General features: G+C 37.0%; 1 protein-coding gene and 1 pseudogene across 2 annotated transcripts in view; one reads left to right on the forward strand and one right to left on the reverse strand.

Moving 5' to 3' along the window:
- The first annotated feature begins 222 nt into the window (after nt 1-222).
- Nucleotides 223-21,257, forward strand: part of LOC100983151 (UDP-glucuronosyltransferase 2B15-like) — a 230,293-nt pseudogene continuing 209,258 nt past the window's right edge.
- The window catches only part of TMPRSS11E (transmembrane serine protease 11E), a 50,129-nt gene continuing 49,114 nt past the window's right edge, over nt 20,243-21,257 (reverse strand). Inside the window, exon 10 of one of the 2 annotated variants that reach the window (XM_057302091.2) lies at nt 20,243-21,218. In XM_057302091.2, coding sequence (XP_057158074.1) covers nt 21,057-21,218 — 162 coding nt within the window. In that variant the 3' untranslated portion in view covers nt 20,243-21,056. The remainder of the gene's footprint in view (nt 21,219-21,257) is intronic. The other variant, XM_034958713.4, reaches the window with a different exon arrangement.

The raw sequence follows: 21,257 nt of genomic DNA on the forward strand, positions 1-21,257 counted from the left end.
GAAGCAACCACTGTGAAAAACAATCTGGAAATTCCTATGGTAATTTAGAAATTGTATGGTAACAGACAATTCCTATGGTAATTTAGAAATTATATGGTAACTGCTACTTTGAATTGTAGCAGTTATACTTTCACTTGATTGATTTATCTGCAGATGTAAGTATGAGAAAGACAGAAAGAAACAGCAATTTGAAAAGAAACATTGCATTGCACCAGGAGGACTATGAAATCAATGTCAAATATTCTCCTGATACAACTCAGTTGTTACTTTAGCTCTGGGAGTTGTGGAAAGTTGCTGCTGTGGCCCACAGAATACAGCCATTGGATGAATATAAAGACAATCCTGGATGAACTTGTTTGGAGAGGCCACAAGATGACTGTGTTGACATCTTCGGCTTCCATTATTATAGACCCTAGTAAATCATCTGCTATTAAATTTGAAGTTTATCCAACATCTCTAATTAAAAATAATTTTGAGGGTCTTGTTGTGAAACTGATCAATAGATGGATATACGATCTTCCAAAAGATGCATTTTGGTCATATTTTTCACAAGCACAAGAACTCTTTTGGGAATCTACAGACTGTGTTAATAATCTCTGTAAAGATGTAGTTTTGAACAAGAATATTACGACAAAACTACAAGAGTCAAAGTTTGATATCGTTCTTGCAGATGCCCTTGGTGCCTGTGGTGAACTGCTAGCTGAGCATGTTAAAGGCATGTTAAATACATGTCCTTTGTTGACAGTCTCCTGGCTACACACGTGAGAAGTATAGTGGAGGACTTCTATTCCCCACTTCCCACATACCTGTTGTTCTGTCTGAATTAAGTGATAAAATGACATTCGTGGAGAGGATTAAAAATCTAATACATGTGCTTTATTTTGACTTTTGGTTTCAAATGTTTGATACAAGAAGTGGGAGAAGTTTTACAGTGAAGTTCTAGGTAAGTCATGTTTCTAATCAATGGTTAATAAGTTCTAACTTTCCTTTTGCCTTTGAAGGTGAGCGTATATAAATATAATGTAAGAGGATAGTGTTGTTTAAATGAAATGATGAATGGCAAATGTAAGATGATCTATCAATCTCACAAATATTATAGAAATGTTGATATTATAGGCTCAGTTAGAACCCTTTGGTCATCACTCCTATAGGACACTACAGGAATTAAAAAAAAAAACTACAAAGTAAAGCACTTATGATTTCTTTAAGCAACTATATACGTATTTTACTATACTTTTTTCATCTTTAAAAAAGGCAATACATATATCAATAAACAACTTGATGAAGGCAGACATTTAGATGAGGAGCTACACATATTTCTAGCATAACTATCAATGCAGCTTTGAGAAAGTTGTTTCTCTTTGTGTACCTCAGTTTTCTTATTTAGGTATTAAAATATTTTTCTCTATAAACAGAAGGATTCCTTCACAGTTGAGAGGTATACTGGCTCTATTTCAGAAACAGAAACCTAAAATTTTAGGTTTCTAGTGTTTGTACATCATTCACTAACAACTTAGAAATTATTTGCTTTGTGAGTTAAAATCTTGTTGAAAGTGAACATTCAAGCTTTTAATCTATACTTTATTAAACTACATCTCTTTATTAGGGAAAATATGGGCCAAGTTAAGGGGGAGCACATATCTCTGTTTCAATAAATTCTGAAAATATACTAGCTATCATTTTTAATGTATGTATTTTAAAGCTAATATTGTTAAAATCTTAACGTGAACTAGAAGCAGTAGTATATTCAAGGATTTCAGCCATACTCTCAGAAAACTCACAGTTCACTTGGTGAACCAAGGATCAAGGGACTGACTTGATAAATTGTGGAAACGAGATTGTGCACTTCGTAGAAAGCTGTTTTTATGAGTATAGTAAGATGAATTCATCCTGGAGCTCAAAGAGCTGTTTAAATGTATATCGGTTACTACTGCAGTTTCAGAGAGGAAACAAATGCATATTTAAGTCCATAGTGGCTTATTTTAATAACTATTTGAGATTGTGAATATACTAATGTTACATTAAATATGTAATTTCCGAAGATGGCCAAATAGGAACTGCTCGGGTCTACAGCTCCCAGCGTGAGCGACGCAGAAGACGGGTGATTTCTGCATTTCCATCTGAGGTACCGGGTTCATCTCACTAGGGAGTGCCAGACAGTGGGCACAGGTCAGTGGGTGCGCGTACCGTGCGTGAGCCAAAGCAGGGCGAGGCATTGCCTCACTTGGGAAGCGCAAGGGGTCAGGGAGTTCCCTTTCCGAGTCAAAGAAAGGGGTGAGGGACGCACCTGGAAAATCGGGTCACTCCCACCCGAATACTGCGCTTTTCCGACCGGCTTAAAAAACGGCGCACCACGAGACTATATCCCGCACATGGCTTGGAGGGTCCTACGCCCACAGAGTCTCGCTGATTGCTAGCACAGCAGTCTGAGATCAAACTGCAAGGCGGCAACGAGGCTGGGGGAGGGGCGCCCGCCATTGCCCAGGCTTGCTTAGGTAAACAAAGCAGCCTGGAAGCTCGAACTGGGTGGAGCCCACCACAGCTCAAGGAGGCCTGCCTGCCTCTGTAGGCTCCACCTCTGGGGGCAGGGCACAGACAAAAAGACAGCAGTAACCTCTGCAGACTTAAATGTCCCTGTCTGACAGCTTTGAAGAGAGCAGTGGTTCTCCCAGCACACAGCTGGAGATCTGAGAATGGGCAGACTGCCTCCTCAAGTGGGTCCCTGGCCCCTGACCCCCAAGCAGCCTAACTGGGAGGCACCCCCCAGCAGGGGCACACTGACACCTCACACAGTAGGGTATTCCAACAGACCTGCAGCTGAGGGTCCTGTCTGTTAGAAGGAAAACTAACAAACAGAAAGGACATCTACACCAAAAACCCATCTGTACATCACCATCATCAAAGACCAAAAGTAGATAAAACCACAAAGATGGGGAAAAAACAGAACAGAAAAACTGGAAACTCTAAAAAGCAGAGCGCCTCTCCTCCTCCAAAGGAACATAGTTCCTCAGCAGCAAAGGAACAAACCTGGATGGAGAATGACTTTGACGAGCTGAAAGAAGAAGGCTTCAGATGATCAAATTACTCTGAGGTATGGGAGGACATTCAAACCAAAGGCAAAGAAGTTGAAAACTTTGAAAAAAATTTAGAAGAATGTATAACTAGAATAACCAACACAGAGAAGTGCTTAAAGGAGCTGATGGAGCTGAAAATCAAGGCTCGAGAACTACGTGAAGAACGCAGAAGCCTCAGGAGCCGATGTGATCAACTGGAAGAAAGGGAAGATGAAATAAATGAAATGAAGCGAGAAGGGAAGTTTAGAGAAAAAAGAATAAAAAGAAATGAGCAAAGCCTCCAAGAAATATGGGACTATGTGAAAAGACCAAATCTACGTCTGATTGGTGTACCTGAAAGTGATGAGGAGAATGGAACCAAGTTGGAAAACACTCTGCAGGGTATTATCCAGGAGAACTTCCCCAATCTAGCAAGGCAGGCCAATGTTCAGATTCAGGAAATACAGAGAACGGCACAAAGATACTCCTCGAGAAGAGCAACTCCAAGACACATAATTGTCAGATTCACCAAAGTTGAAATGAAGGAAAAAATGTTAAGGGCAGACAGAGAGAAGGGTCGGCTTACCCTCAAAGGGAAGCCCATCAGACTAACAGTGGTTCTCTCGGCAGAAACCCTACAAGCCAGGAGAGAGTGGGGGCCAATACTCAACATTCTTAAAGAAAAGAATTTTCAACCCAGAATTTCATATCCAGCCAAACTAAATTTCATAAGTGAAGGAGAAATAAAATACTTTACAGACAAGCAAATGCTGAAACATTTTGTCACCACCAGGCCTGCCCTAAAAGAGCTCCTGAAGGAAACGCTAAACATGGAAAGGAACAACCGGTACCAGCCGCTGCAAAATCATGCCAAAATGTAAAGACCATCGAGACTAGGAAGAAACTGCATCAACTAACGAGCAAAATCACCAGCTAACATCATAATGACAGGATCAAATTCACACATAACAATATTAACTTTAAATGTAAATGGACTAAATGCTCCAATTAAAAGACACAGACTGGCAAATTGGATAAAAAGTCAAGACCCATCAGTGTGTTATATTCAGGAAACCCATCTCACGTGCAGAGACACACATAGGCTCAAAATAAAAGGATGGAGGAAGATCTACCAAGCAAATGGAAAACAAAAAAAGGCAGGGGTTGCAATCCTAGTCTCTGATAAAACAGATTTTAAGCCAACAAAGATCAAAAGAGACAAAGAAGGCCATTACATAATGGTAAAGGGATCAATTCAACAAGAAGAGCTAACTATCCTAAATATATATGCACCCAATACAGGAGCACCCAGATTCATAAAGCAAGTCCTAAGTGACCTACAAAGAGACTTAGACTCCCACACATTAATAATGGGAGACTTTAACACCCCACTGTCAACATTAGACAGATCAATGAGACAGAAAGTCAACAAGGATACCCAGGAATTGAACTCAGCTCTGCACCAAGCAGACCTAATAGACATCTACAAAACTCTCCACCCCAAATCAACAGAATATACATTTTTTTCAGCACCACACCACACCTATTCCAAAATTGACCACATAGTTGGAAGTAAAGCTCTCCTCAGCAAATGTAAAAGAACAGAAATTATAACAAACTATCTCTCAGACCACAGTTCAATCAAACTAGAACTCAGGATTAAGAATCTCACTCAAAACCACTCAACTACATGGAAACTGAACAACCTGCTCCTGAATGACTACTGGGTACATAACAAAATGAAGGCAGAAATAAAGATGTTCTTTGAAACCAATGAGAACAAAGACACAACATACCAGAATCTCTGGGACGCATTCAAAGCAGTGTGTAGAGGGAAATTTATAGCACTAAATGCCCACAAGAGAAAGCAGGAAAGATCCAAAATTGACACCCAAACATCACAATTAAAAGAACTAGAAAAGCAAGAGCAAACACATTCAAAAGCTAGCAGAAGGCAAGAAATAACTAAAATCAGAGCAGAACTGAAGGAAATAGAGACACAAAAAACCCTTCAAAAAATTAATGAATCCAGGAGCTGGTTTTTTGAAAGGATCAACAAAATTGATAGACCGCTAGCAAGACTAATAAAGAAGAAAAGAGAGAAGAATCAAATAGACGCAATAAAAAATGATAAAGGGGATATCACCACCGATCCCACAGAAATACAAACTACCATCAGAGAATACTACAAACACCTCTACGCAAATAAACTAGAAAATCTAGAAGAAATGGATAAATTCCTCGACACATACACTCTCCCAAGACTAAACCAGGAAGAAGTTGAATCTCTGAATAGACCAATAACAGGATCTGAAATTGTGGCAATAATCAAGAGCTTACCAACAAAAAAGAGTCCAGGACCAGATGGATTCACAGCCGAATTCTATCAGAGGTACAAGGAGGAACTGGTACCATTCCTTCTGAAACTATTCCAATCAATAGAAAAAGAGGGAATCCTCCCTAACTCATTTTATGAGGCCAGCATCATTCTGATACCAAAGCCAGGCAGAGACACAACCAAAAAAGAGAATTTTAGACCAATATCCTTGATGAACATTGATGCAAAAATCCTCAATAAAATACTGGCAAACCAAATCCAGCAGCACATCAAAAAGCTTATCCACCATGATCAAGTGGGCTCCATCCCTCGGATGCAAGGCTGGTTCAATATACGCAAATCAATAAATGTAATCCAGCATATAAACAGAGCCAAAGACAAAAACCACATGATTATCTTAATCGATGCAGAAAAAGCCTTTGACAAAATTCAACAACCCTTCATGCTAAAAACTCTCAATAAATTAGGTATTGATGGGACGTATTTCAAAATAATAAGAGCTATCTATGACAAACCCACAGCCAATATCATACTGAATGGGCAAAAACTGGAAGCATTCCCTTTGAAAACTGGCACAAGACAGGGATGCCCTCTCTCACCACTCTTATTCAACATAGTGTTGGAAGTTCTGGCCAGGGCAATTAGGCAGGAGAAGGAAATAAAGGGTATCCAATTAGGAAAAGAGGAAGTCAAATTGTCCCTGTTTGCAGATGACATGATTGTATATCTAGAAAACCCCATTGTCTCAGCCCAAAATCTCCTTAAGCTGATAAGCAACTTTAGCAAAGTCTCAGGATACAAAATCAATGTACCAAAATCACAAGCATTCTTATACACCAACAACAGACAAACAGAGAGCCAAATCATGAGTGAACTCCCATTCACAATTGCTTCAAAGAGAATTAAATACCTAGGAATCCAACTTACAAGGGATATGAAGGACCTCTTCAAGGAGAACTACAAACCACTGCTCAAGGAAATAAAAGAGGATACAAACAAATGGAAGAACATTCCCTGCTCATGGGTAGGAAGAATCGATATCGTGAAAATGGCCATACTGCCCAACGTAATTTACAGATGCAATGCCATCCCCATCAAGCTACCAATGACTTTCTTCACAGAATTGGAAAAAACTACTTTAAAGTTCATATGGAACCAAAAAAGAGCCCGCATCACCAAGTCAATCCTAAGCCAAAAGAACAAAGCTGGAGGCATCACGTTACCTGACTTCAAACTATACTACAAGGCTACAGTAACCAAAACAGCATGGTACTGGTACCAAAACAGAGATATAGATCAATGGAACACAACAGAGCCCTCAGAAATAATGCTGCATATCTACAACTATCTGATCTTTGACAAACCTGAGAAAAACAAGCAATGGGGAAAGGATTCCCTATTTAATAAATGGTGCTGGGAAAACTGGCTAGCCATATGTAGAAAGCTGAAACTGGATCCCTTCCTTACACCTTATACAAAAATCAATTCAAGATGGATTAAAGACTTAAACATTAGACCTAAAACCATAAAAACCCTAGAAGAAAATCTAGGCATTACCATTCAGGACATAGGCATGGGCAAGGACTTCATGTCTAAAACACCAAAAGCAATGGCAACAAAAGCCAAAATTGACAAATGGGATCTAATTAAACTAAAGAGCTTCTGCACAGCAAAGGAAACTACCGTCAGAGTGAACAGGCAACCTACAAAATGGGAGAAAATTTTCGCAACCTACTCAACTGACAAAGGGCTAATATCCAGAATCTACAATGAACTCAAACAAATTTACAAGAAAAAAACAAACAACCCCATCAAAAAGTGGGCAAAGGACATGAACAGACACTTCTCAAAAGAAGACATTTATGCAGCCAAAAAAGACATGAAAAAATGCTCATCATCACTGGCTATCAGAGAAATGCAAATCAAAACCACAATGAGATACCATCTCACACCAGTTAGAATGGCAATCATTAAAAAGTCAGGAAACAACAGGTGCTGGAGAGGATGTGGAGAAATAGGAACACTTTTACACTGTTGGTGGGACTGTAAACTAGTTCAACCATTGTGGAAGTCAGTGTGGCGATTCCTCAGGGATCTAGAACTAGAAATACCATTTGACCCAGCCATCCCATTACTGGGTATATACCCAAAGGACTAAAAATCATGCTGCTATAAAGACACATGCACACGTATGTTTATTGTGACATTATTCACAATAACAAAGACTTGGAACCAACCCAAATGTCCAACAATGATAGACTGGATTAAGAAAATGTGGCACATATACACCATGGAATACTATGCAGCCATAAAAAATGATGAGTTCATGTCCTTTGTAGGGACATGGATGAAATTGGAAATCATCATTCTCAGTAAACTATCGCAAGAACAAAAAACCAAACACTGCATATTCTCACTCATAGGTGGGAATTGAACAATGAGATCACATGGACACAGGAAGGGGAATATCACACTCTGGGGACTGTGGTGGGGTAGGGGCAGGGGGGAGGGATAGCATTGGGAGATATACCTAATGCTAGATGACGAGTTAGTGGGTGCAGTGCACCAGCATGGCACATGTATACATATGTAACTAACCTGCACAATGTGCACGTGCACCCTAAAACTTAAAGTATAATAAAAAAAAGAAAAAGAAAAAATATATGTAATTTCCTCTTAATTATCTGAACCTTTTGCTTTCCTTATATATAAGTAATATGCAATATATAAAATTGTTATGCTTATATATAAAAATATATGTATACATTTATTTTATTAATGTACATTATTTGAGACAATGGGGAAAGCTGAAGTGTGGCTCATTCAAACGTACTGGGATTTTGAATTTCTTCACCCACCCTTACCAAATGTCGATTTTGTGGGGGAACTCCACTGTAAACCAGCCAAAACCCTGCCTAAGGTAAATGTATTCATGTTTGATTTATTTGCTTTGCATTTCAGAAGGAATGGCCAGATATGTTTTCATTCAGAGTGTTTGACTCACAATGAGAGAAATACGGGAGGTCAAAGAAAGTGACCTACCATTAGAAACTCATATGTTGCTATATCATCACAGCTGTGTAAACTTTAGTGTCATTAAATATCAAAGAGGGATACTAAAGAGACTCTGAAAACAGGGTTGATTCAATGAAAGCCTTCATTGTGCAATGTAAAAAAAAAAAATAAGTCATTCCTTCAAGGAATATTTATGAATTGATCAGCACAAACCACGGATAAGTGCTGGATTTTCAGAGAAGAAATGTAGGCACTTTCTGCTCCCTCATGCCTTACGTTGTACTTTGAAAGATAGACTATAAGCAAGTAAAAAGGAAAAGTCTAAAAGTGTTATAAGGTCGCAATGCTAAGGAAACATGTAGAAGAGATCTCAAAGTCATTGATAAAGTGAGTCCTCAATAATGTGCAGGAGTAGATGAAAAGATGAGGGGGAGAGGAAAACACAAAAAGAAAAGCAGGTAGTGAAGTAAAGGCAGTGCCTAAGGTTTCAAATTAGTATGCAGGAAAAAGCTGAGTAAAGTAGCAGATGATGCTAGAGAGGTAAGTTGAAGCAATATAACTATAAGGAGATCTAAGTGTCTATTAAGGGCAAAGGGGAGCTACTGCACAGAGTTCAGAAATGGAGAGATATTATCAGATTCCCTTTCTTTAAAAAGCTCTCAATGTTGTCAATGGATTCCATCGCAAAAAGGCCAGATTGTGAAAAGTGTCGATCATTTAGAAGATTTTGCATGAGTTTATGCAACAGATAATAATGGAAAAGTGGACTAGAATGTTGATAGAGATAATTATGCCTACTTCTATAATAATGGCAATTACCTCCTATTGTGTCGTGTTGGAAATATACTTAACATAGATAAAACACTTAAAATGTCTCTCATACATAGTCAGTGATTCAAATAGTAGTAATATTGTAATGATTTTTTATTTTTGTTATTACTATTAATAGTATCCATTAGTTAACATATGCCAGCCACTCGAGACATAATTTTTCTATTAATAGGAACAGTTTTCCGACACATCAAGGTTCTCCAGCAAAGTCCTAGAGAACAGATCCCCTGTGGATTTGTTTAAATATAGATGTTTGGGCAGTCAGATGAACAAGATGAAATGCTAACGGTGTAAGGGTTAAGGCTTTTCAAGGTACACTATTCCTCAACGACATAAATGTGTGCCACCAGAATATTCGAAGCCAAAGCCAATGTTTACTTGCTTTCACTCTAGCATTTAAAACATTAGTCAGTGAGATCACAGAGGTTTATATCTTAGAGCATAAAAGGGTCAGCCTACCCTTTTAATGTTTTCTGCCTTATACCAAGCCTATAGGACACCTCAGTAAAAATCTCTGGGAAACTTGGGACTCATCATCACAGCTGCCTGACAGAGAAGCACCAAAAAAAAATGAACAGTGCATGTATAATAAGATCCAAATAATGTCTACCACTTGCATCTGAAAACTACACTGAGATTTACAAAAGAATTCTGTCAGGATATAGGATGATCTTCCTTACGAAGAAACAAAAGAACCTCATATATTTTACTTTAATGTTATTCTTTTGAGACATAAGTAGAAAGCAAGCATTCCTCAGTACTTTATTATATAAGCCTTAAGAGATCTTTTTGTCTACCTTCTTATAAGCAGCAACAGAAAACTGAAATCTTACTTGAGTTAAAACTCAATGTTTATGTTGAATGAAAATTGCATAGGCTCTATGTGGTAATTTCCCAAAGGACAAAGGCAGAGGTAAGACCAGTGAAAATTCTATGCACTCTAACCTTATTCTCAAAAAATTTTCCCATTCACATTAGAGGAAAGTGATGGTGCCATTAGAAGGGGGAAGAGAGTAGGTGGAGAAGGAAGACAAGGGCAAGAATGACACATAGTGATAAATACTAATACTAGCTGTTGTTATTCATTTGCAGAAGGTAGGTTCGAATCCAGGTCAATAGTTGTGCATGCAGCCTGTCCTCTACTTCTTTCTTACATAAAATAATTTTTGTCACAAATTTTCTTGCTTTTCCATTATGTATTAGATTCTCAGATAATGATTGCATATTTTTAAAGAATCAGACACTTGGGGAAAAGTATTAAGTATTATAAAAATGCATATAGACATTGGCTTCATAATATACTCATATGAAACTATACAGAGAACACCTAAATCACGATGGTCAGATTCAATATTTGTGGCAGACATTCATAAAATAAACACTGGAGACAATTCAAATATTTTACATTGAGAAATGATTTAAAATGTATACAATGTGTGTACCATGCCATTACAATTGTTTTATCAAAAAATGTTAAATTACACTGCCAGCCATAGTACAGGTATTGTTGAATACTACGCAACAAAATGATGAACAGAAAAATATCACAATTTTTGTGTCGGAAGAAAAGATATATGCAATGAGATAAAAAATTTTTATGTAAACATAATATATGTACATTGAGTTATATAAATAGAATAAAACCATAATGAAAGCACACAGATTTTATAAATGAAATTTATTTTTTCCTAAATTTTCATAATTTCACCAAATTTCTTACATTGATTTTATATTATTCTGATAAAGATGTCACAGAATGAGATCAGTGATGAATCTATTAACAGCCATTTCATTACTTCAATATTGGGTGGATGAAGAAGACTCTAAGCAGTGAGCTTGTGAGACCAAACATTGAACATGTCATATTAAATGTGGCTACAGATAACTTCAATTACACAGAGTACTCAGGTGTCCCATGAATCACCTGGAATAATAATGTAATGACTCCTATTAAAACTGATGTCATAAGGTTAAAATTATGTTGTTGAAAAATACCTGTCAATATATGATCTGCATGGACAAAGTCAGATTTTTACTTTTGTAAACAATAGTTTTAAAAAGAATGTTTACCCCAATGATTAGGATCTGAAAGTATGTTTGCATTGGAAAGGGAACACCATTATTTTACAGATAGAGAAAAAAATGCATTTTTTAAAAAAGGAACAGCAGCAAAATGATAAGCACATAATTTTGACATAATATTCACAAAACTTTTGACTTTACGTTTCTTTCTTAAGATTTTTTTAAAAAAAAAAACTTATAGTTTAGGTTCGGGGTAAAAGTGCAGGCTTCTAATATAGGTGATCTCCTGTCACAGGAGTTTGTTGTGCAGACTATTTCATCACCCAGGTACAAAGCCTAGGACCCAATAGTTATTTTTTCTGATCCTATTCTTCTCCCCAACCCTCCACCCTCAAGTAGACCCCAGTGTCTGTTGTCTCTTTGCATCCATGTGTTCTCATCAGTTAGCTCCCCCTCATAAGTGAGTACATGCAGCATTTGGTTTTCTGTTCCTGTGTTAGTTTGCTAAGGATGATGGTCTCCAGTTCCATCCATGTTCCTGCAAAGGACATGATCTCATTCTTTTTTATGGCTGCATAGCATTCCATGGTGTCTATGTACCACATATTCTTTATCCAGTCTACCATTGATGGGCATTTAGGTTGATTCCATGTCTTTGCTATTGTGAACAGTGCTGCAATGAACATAAATGTACATGTGTCTTTATGGTAGAATGATATATATTCCTTTGGGCATATATCCAGTAATAGGATTGCTGGGTCAAATGGTAGTTCTGCTTTTAGCTTTTTGAGTAATCACCACACCTCTTTCCACAATGGTTGAACTAATTTACACTCCCACCAACAGTGTATAAGTGTTCCCTTTGCTCTGCAACCTCACCAGTATCTGCTATTTTTTGACTAATTATAGCCATTCTAACTAGTGTGAAATAGTATCTCACTGTGGTTTTGATTTGCATTTATTTAATGATCAGTGGTATCTCACTGTGGTTTCAGTTTGCATTTCCCTAATGACCAGTGATATTGACCTTTTTGTTCATATGCTTGTTGGCTGCTTGTATATCTTCCTTTGTAACGTGTCTATAGTGAAGAACCAAGATGGCCAAATAGGAACAGCTCTGGTCTGCAGCTCCCAGCATGATCAATGCAGAAGATGGGTGATTTCTGCATTTTCAACTGAGGTACCTGGTTCATCCTACTGGGACTGGTTGGGCAATGGGTGCAGCCCACAGAAGGCAAGCTGAAGCAGGGCGGGGCATCGCCTCACCCCGGAAGTGCAAGGGGTTGGGGGATTTCCCTTTCCTAGCCAGGGGAAGCCATGACAGACTCTACCAGGAAAATTGGGACACTCCCACCTTTTCCAATGGTCTCAGCAAACAGCACACCAGGAGATTATATCCTGTGCCTGGCTCAGCAGGTCCCATGCCCACAGAGCCTTGCTCACTGCTAGCACAGCAGTCTGAGATAGAACTGCAAGGTGGCCGACTGGCTGTGGGAGGGGCATTCGCCATTGCTGAGGCTTGAGTAGGTAAACAAAGCAGCCAGGAAGCTCGAACTGGGTGGAGGCCACTGCAGCTCAAGGAGGCCTGCCTACCTCCGTAGACTCCACCTCTGGTGGCAGGTCATAGCTGAACAAAAGGCAGCAGAAACTTCTGCAGGAGCTCTTGTAGGGCAGGCCTGGTGGTGACAAAAATCTCTCAGTATTTCCTTTTCTGTAAAGGATTTTATTTCTCCTTCGCTTAGGAAACTTAGTTTGTCTGGATATGAAATTCTGGGTTGAAAATTTTTTTAAGAATGTTGAATATTGGCCCCCACTCTCTTCTGGCTTGTAGGGTTTCTGCAGAGAGATCTACTGTTAGTCTGATTGGCTTCCCTTTGTGGGTAACCCAACGTTTCTCTCTGGCTGCCCTTAACATTTCTTTCATTCACTTCAACCTTGGTGAATCTGACAATTATGTGTCTTGGGGTTGCTCTTCTCCAGGAATATCTTTGTGGCAATCTCTGTATTTCCTGAATTTGAATGTTGGCCTGCCTTGCTAGGTTGGGAAAGTTCTCCTGGATAATATCCTGAAGAGTGTTTCCCAACTTGGTTCCATTCTCTCCATCACTTTCAGGTACACCAATCACACATAGATTTGGTCTTTTCACATAGTCCTATATTTCTTGGATGCTTTGTTCTTTTCTTTTCACTCTTTTTGCTCTAATCTTGTCTTCTTGCTTTATTTCATTGAGTTGATCTTCAATCTCTGATATCCTTTCTTCTGCTTGATTGGTTCAGCTATTGATACTTGCGTATGCTTCATGAAGTTCTCGTGCTGTGTTTTTCAGCTCTATCAGGTCATTTATGCTCTTCTCTAAACTGTTTATTCTAGTTAGCAATTCATCTAACCTTTTTTCAAGGTTCTTAGCTTCCTTGCATTGGGTTAGAACATGCTCCTTTAGCTCAGAGGAGTTTGTTATTACCCACCTTCTGAAGCCTACTTCTGTCAATTCATCAAACTCATTCTCCGTCCCATTTTGTTCCCTTGCTGGTGAGGAGTTGTGATCCTTTGAAGGAGAGGAGGCATTCTGGTTTTTGGATTTTCAGCCTTTTTGCACTTGTTTCTCCCCATCTTTGTGGATTTATCTACCTTTGGCCTTTGAAGTCAGTGACTTTCTGATGGGGTCTCTGAGTGGACATCCTTTTTGTTGATGTTGATACTATTCCTTTCTGTTTGTTAGTTTTCCCTCTAACATTCAGGGCCCTCTGCTGCAGGTCTGCTGGAGTTTGCTGGAGGTCCACTCCAGAACCTGTTTGCCTGGCTATCACTAGCGGAGGCTACAGAACAGCAAAAATTGCTGCCTGTTCCTTCCTCTGGAAGCTTCGTCCCAGAGGAGCACCCACCAGATGCCAGCCAGAGCTCTCCTGTATGAGGTGTCTGTCGGCCTCTACTGGGAGGTGTCTCCCAGTCAGGATACACGGGGGTCAGTGACCCACTTGAGGAGGCAGGCTGTCCCTTATCAGAGCTTGAACGCTGTGCTGGGAGATCCACTGCTGTCTTCAGAGCTGCCAGGTAGGAACATTTAAGTCTGCTGAAGCTGTGCCCACAACCACCCCTTCCCCCAGCTGCTCTGTCCCAGGAGGTGGGGGTTTTATCTATAAGTCCCTGACTGGCGCTGCTGCCTTTTTTTCAGAGATGTTCTGCCCAGAGAGGAGGGAATCTAGAGAGTGAGTCTGGCCACAGTGGCCTTGCTGAGCTGTGGTGGGCTCTTAGTTTTTAACCAAAAAGTTTAAAGGTAAAAAATGATAAATTATTAAAATATTTTTAAAAGCTTATAGAATAAGGGTATAAAGAAAAAATATTTTTGTATGGCTGAAAAATATGTTTGTTTTTAAGCTAAGTGCTATTATAAAAGAGTCAAAAAGTAAAAGAAATTTAAAGTTTATAAATTAAAAGGGTTACAGTAAGCTAAAGTTAATTTTTCATTGAAGAGGGAAAATTGTTTACAAATTTAGTGTAGCCTAAGTGCATGGTGTTTATAAAGTCTACGGTAGTGTATAATAATGTCCTATGCCTTCACATTCATTCACCACTCACTCACTGACTCACCCAGAGCAACTTCTAGCCCTGAAAACTCCATTCATGATAAGAATTTTAACAGGTATACCATTTTTTAATTTTTTAGATTGTATTTGTACAGTAACTTTTCTATGTATAGTTATGTTTAAATACACAAATGCTTCCCACTGTGTTATAGTTCCCTGTAGTATTCAGTATAGTAATATGCTGTACAGGTTGTAAGTTAGGAGCAATAGATTATGCCATTCAGCCTAGGTGTGTAGTAGGCTACACCATGTAGATTTATGTAAGTACACTGTATGATGTTCACACAACAAAATCATGTAACAATGCAGTTCATGTATCCCTGTTGTTAAGCAATGCATGACTGTATATAATATTCTCAAGTACATTAACATTTTCCAAGATAGGCCATTGCTAGGCCGTATCTCTCAATAAAAGTACTGAAATCATACGAAGTGTGTCCTTTGAACATAATGGAATTGTGTTAGAACTCTTGAGTCTGTATGACTGTGTCTTTTAGAGATTTGTTCATTTCATCTAAGTTATTATAATTTGTTGACATACCAGTGCTCCTAATATACAATTATAATTCTTTTATTTCTGTATGATTGGTAATAATGTCTTTACTATTTATATCTGACTTTATTATTAAAATGTGAATCATCTCCTTTATGGGAGTTCAGTCTAGTTAAAAGATTAGTCATTTATCTGACATTTTGAAAAAGTGCAATTTTGGTTTTGCTGATTTGCTTGTTTTTTACACACTATTTTGGTTATCTCAGCAGTGATTAATTGAAATATTCAGTAGAAACCATACTTTAAGTACCATACAACCATTCTGTTTTTCACTTTTGGTACAGAATTACTTGCATTCTCTTGTTTATTGTAGCATTATTCACAATAGCCAAAATATAGAATCAACCTACATGTCCATTGGTGGAAGAATAAAGAAATACACACATTGGAATATGATACAGCTTTAAAAAAGAAGGGAATCGTGTCATTTGTGACGACATAGATGAATCTGGAGGATATTATGTTAAGTGAAATAAGCCAAACACAGAGTGCTGATTACTACGTGATCTCACTTATATGTGGAATCTAAGAAAGCTGAACTAATAGAAGCAGAGAGTAAAATGGTGGTTGATAGAGGCTGGAGTGTGGTAGAAATAAGAAGATATTGATTAAAAGGTACAAAGTTTCAATTACATAGAAGAAATAAGTTCTGGAGGCCTATTTACAGCATGGAGACTACAGTTAATAATAATGTATTGAGTATTTTTAAATTGTTAAAAGTAGATATTGCTGAGTAGATATTAAATGTTCTTTTAAAAAATAGTAAGTATTGAGGTAATGAATATATTAATTAGCTTGATTTAATAATTTCACAATGTATACATATATCAAAGCATCAAATTGTACACTGTAACTATATACAATTTTTATTAGCCAATTATACTTTAATAAAATTGGGGGAAATTAATTAGTTTTTAAAAACAGTAAGTGGAGAGTTAAATTTTACCAGGATCATAGTAAAAAGCAAGTGTCACAGAGTGGTGGAGCAAGAGAACAAGCAGGTGAGGGGTATATGCAAGGCAGTGAGTACAGTGATTGTAAAATTTAAGCTGACTACATCTACACCAAAGAGGTACTGATTAATGTGTTAGGGACAATTAAGAGAGAACTTCTGATTACATTTCACAGGTCTCTGTCTTTCACTCCACCTTGAGTTATATAATAAAAATTACATTAGGACAAATTATAGAATCATAGTTATAAAAAGTAAGAGCAACAAATATTTATTGATTGTGCTCCTAAACTGGAATCCATTCCACAAATACAGTAGAAGCTGATACAGATGTGTCAGAAAACTCTTAAATATAACATGTATCAGAAACTAAATTCAGGTAAAAAGAGAGATTCTCCATATCAACCATGTCTTTAGTCTATGTTTGATTGTGTACCCTGTGTAAAGGTGAAAAACAGACTTTATATCAACCAACATAAGATACATGGAAGTGCCATGGTAGAGTCCACGCAGAATTACAGAAATTGAGCAGTAATACCTTCATGAAGGAAATATTGTTCATTCTTTTCTACCCAAAGCCATTTCTTCTTTTTTATTTCACATATATTTATTTGTTTGCTTTTATTACTCTTTATTTTTATTTAATAAATCTTTATAGAACAACTGCCATAAACAATATTATAGTTTCCTGTGAACTGTGAAGGATATAAAAATGAACCAGTTACTGTTCCCACCCTCATGGAGTTTACAGTCTAGTTGTTGAAATCACATCTATCTGCACATCTGAAATACACAGGTAGATATTCTAAGTACAGAGAGTTTTACAAGTAGTAAGGAGCCATGTGAAAAGAATATGGCCGTTTCTTAAAAATCTAAACATGTACTTACCGTATGACCCAGCATACTCTAGGCCATAAATCTCAGAAAAATAAAACTTATGTCCACACAAAAGCTTACACACAAATCTTCATAGCAGCTTTATTTGTAATAGCCAAAACCTGAGAACAATCCAAATGCCCTTCAGTGGGTATACAGTTAACAAACTGAGATACAGCCCTATCATGTAATACTACTCAGTAATAAAAAAAGAATTAACTACTGACACACGCAACAACTTGGACAGATCTCAAGAAAATTATACTGAGCGAAAAAGCCAACCTGAAAAAGTTACATATTGTATAATATATTTATATACCATTCTTGAAACAATAAAAATTATAAAGATGGAGAGCAGATTAGTGGTTGCCAGGGATTAGAGACTAGACACAGGCCTAGGGAGGGAGCTGGATGGCTGTCGGTAGCGTGATGTAGCCTTGTGAACAAACTATCTGTATCTTGGTAATCACATGAATCTACATATGTAATTAAATTACATAGAACTAATTACACACACACCTACACACACATATATAATTGATTGCATCCTAATAAAGTTAATGGATTGTCTCAATGTCAACTTCTTCATTGTAATATTATACTACACCTAAGCAAGATCTTACTATTGAGGTAAACTGAGTAAAGGGTACACAGAATCTCTGTGAATTATATCTTACAGTTATATCTTAACCGTATCTGAATCAATGATCATCTGAAAATAAAAAAATTAATGGTAAGGAAGTTCAGAAAAAACGTATAGTACATCCACTTGAGGAAGTAAAAAAAGGCTTCAGGGAAGAGGCAACATTTGAACTACACCATAGATCTTGATATAATCCAGCCACTCGGTGGTTAATAAGGTTTATCATTTTTTTAAATTGAAGTCAAAAGTTAGAATGAACCCTCACATTGACAGACCACTTTGATAAATATGTTTCGGAATTATTCCAGTAAAACTTTTTGTAGAATCAGAAATTTTTTTAACTAGCACATTTTGTTGGTCTAATTATCTTGTCATTTCAAAAAAAAAGGTATTCAGCCTATTATAATCAAATACCATATTTTTTAAAACAAGAGTGTAGTTTCATTATAGCAACAGTTATTATTACTATGGTTTCTTGAACACCTACTAATGTTCCAAGAACTGTGCTAAGCACTTTTTAAACATTCACAGTTTTATTTCCACAACAATCATTTGAGCAAATATCATCTTTATCTTATGGGTGAGATTATAGGCTTAGATAAATAGTAACCGGCTTAATTCACTCAGTGTAAAATCTGGGATTACTTTTAAAAATCAATGTGTAAATAATAATAAAGCTATGTTTTCTGCATAATGTAAAAATAAAAGAGTCATTCAACAACATTTATTGAAGGACTGTTATATACAGAGTACTTTACTAGTGCTGTAGGAAGAAAGATCGAAGATATAGAAGAGGAACTGCCTGCCCTCTTGAAAAAAGTAATAAATATTATCGTCACATCTTAACTTTCTCCAACGAAACAGTTAACAAAGAAAGACATGCAGATAAAACCCTTTGGAAATTATTTTTCAAAAGAAGTTACCATTTTAGAAATGTATTACCTATTTCTCTATGTACATAAAGTTTGAACTATCGCTCATATTTTCACTTTGACCCAAACTTCTATTTCTCAAATCCTTTGTAGAAGGAAATATCAAAAGTATTTCTCTTAGGAATAAGATGTCATTGCAAAATTAAGCTTTTAAAATTTCTTCTTAATTTAAATTGCTCCAGGTGCTTTTGCAGAGGGAGTTCCTCAAATCATGCATCATAAATTTTATTTTAGTTTGGAATCAAATCTCCAGAAATTTGAAAAATACGAATAATGATGTAAATCAACATGAATTAATTTTTAAACGCCATTTGCAAAGAAAAACTGTATTCTTTTGGTTTCACAAGACTCTAATTTCAGGTACAGTTCTCATTATTACTTACAGATCTAGACATCCTTCTTGATGTCAGGCTTCCCCATAGCTTCCTACAGCTTGTGGGTGCCACCTAGAGGCCCAACTACAGAATACACTGAAACAAGGGGAATCCATTTTTAACAGAACACTGAGAGTAGTTTTAAAGGTACTTATATCCTTGCTTAAAATTCAAGGTTTTCCTCAATTTTGTTTTTTCCCAGAGCATTTTGCTAAATGAAACAAAAATAGCTTATGCAAAATATTTAGCACTATCAATTCATGTCAGTTTTCATATTTTTGCCAAGTGCCTAAATGTCATCAGTTCATACTCCAGTGTTATTCAGATCAATAAACTTAAATTTTTCGTGGCAATACTGGTTTTCAGGGTAATTATTGTACAATATAGAACTTATATGAGTAGCTATATGCAATGAGGACAGACTTGGTGAAATCTCACCATCAACATGCCGTACGTGATGGTACCAGTCCTAACTTCATTACGGTCTGGATTACTTGAAAGCTGTGTCTCTAACAGCTCAGTAATAATTTACCAAAACTAAAAATCATGAAGGTGGCCAATATCATGCTTTTACTCTCAGTTTTGTTATCCAGGCAGTTAGCCATTCAGTGTCACACTAGATGCAGCAGTGAGGCAGCTTCCAGGATATTTTCTCTATGGTATCTTTCCATCTCAGCGAAGAGGAGTCTAACAGGACCATTAACCATGCATGAACTGTAAACACAGCAGCAGGGGAAGAAAAATATCTACAGTCATCTCAAAATAGAGGTCTGAGCCCCAGTTCAGTTGCATCACTAGACTGTACACTAACACCTGGATCTCATTCCCTTCAAGGATTTGCTGTTTGGGAAAGTCTTAGATGAATAAAACCTTTCCAGTCAATTGTTTGAACTCTTTGTTCCCTCCCATTCCACAACGCAATTATTTTAGTACATAAGCATGCTGATTGTTATTAAATTAATTTTCATCCTAGCCTCAAATTTTAAAAAAATTTACAATAAATTGACTAGTAACATTTTTCCCATCTTCCCCTTCTTTGTGGATTATCATATCATAATGTCAAGCAAATGGGTGATTTATATTTTATTGTTATATGTTGACATCCTCAGTAACAATGTTAAATAAATATTTGCTTTAATTTGCTTAGAACAAGTACATTGCATGAAGTTTGTATAATTATTATAGGTCACAAAAAAACAGAATCTTCTTCACATTTATCATAGTAGTTGTTTGGAAATGAAAATAAAGATATATCTTGGCTTCTCTCTGGATTTCCTTAACTTAGTTCCCATACTTCCTAAATGATGAAGTGATTGGTATTCTGCTGTCTTTGCTTGACCTTTCATAATGAATATGATCATTTCTAATATTCCACTAAGAAAAAGAAAAACACCTAATACTTTTCTGTGCCAATAAAATGTAGGGGATTTTTTTCTTCTTATATTTTCTTTCACTCCTTGCTCTGCACCTTGAAAATGGATATTTGCTGAAATGAGAGGAGCTGAGGAACTGAAGAAAAGGAGGGCTTCAAATTGTATATATGCATTACAAATGTATGTCAACAAGTCAAAATTCTGACGACAAAACTTCTAGAGAACAAATGAATACAGGCTGTAATGTAATATTGTATTATCTATTTCTCTATGTACATAAAGTTTCAACTATTGCTCACAGATGACAGAGTTGATCTGGCAGAAGCAGGATGCTTATGTGTGGAACAGAGCTGGAAAGAAAATACATGCATCAAGCAAACAGTTTATTGAGATCAGTCAAATCTAGCTGTTTTGCAAGTCGTCTTCTCCAATTCTGTATCTCTAAAAATGGCCTCTACACCCAAAAAACAAACAAAAAAATGTTATCTGTTCCATTAGGCTTTTCTCTCTTAGATACCAGTTTTTGAAGTAATCCAGTCCCGCAAGGCCGTAACTCTAGTATAAACACCAGGCTTGTTGGGTTTCGCACATTCATCTCCCCAGCTCACTATTCCAGCAAGGTACCAGATATCTCTAGCATCTGAACTAACCAGTGGTCCTCCAGAGTCACCCTAAAGGAGAAGACAGAAATTAGTAATTCATAATTCAGT

Source organism: Pan paniscus, chromosome 3 (assembly GCF_029289425.2).
Source record: "Pan paniscus chromosome 3, NHGRI_mPanPan1-v2.0_pri, whole genome shotgun sequence".
Lineage (NCBI taxonomy): Eukaryota > Metazoa > Chordata > Mammalia > Primates > Hominidae > Pan > Pan paniscus.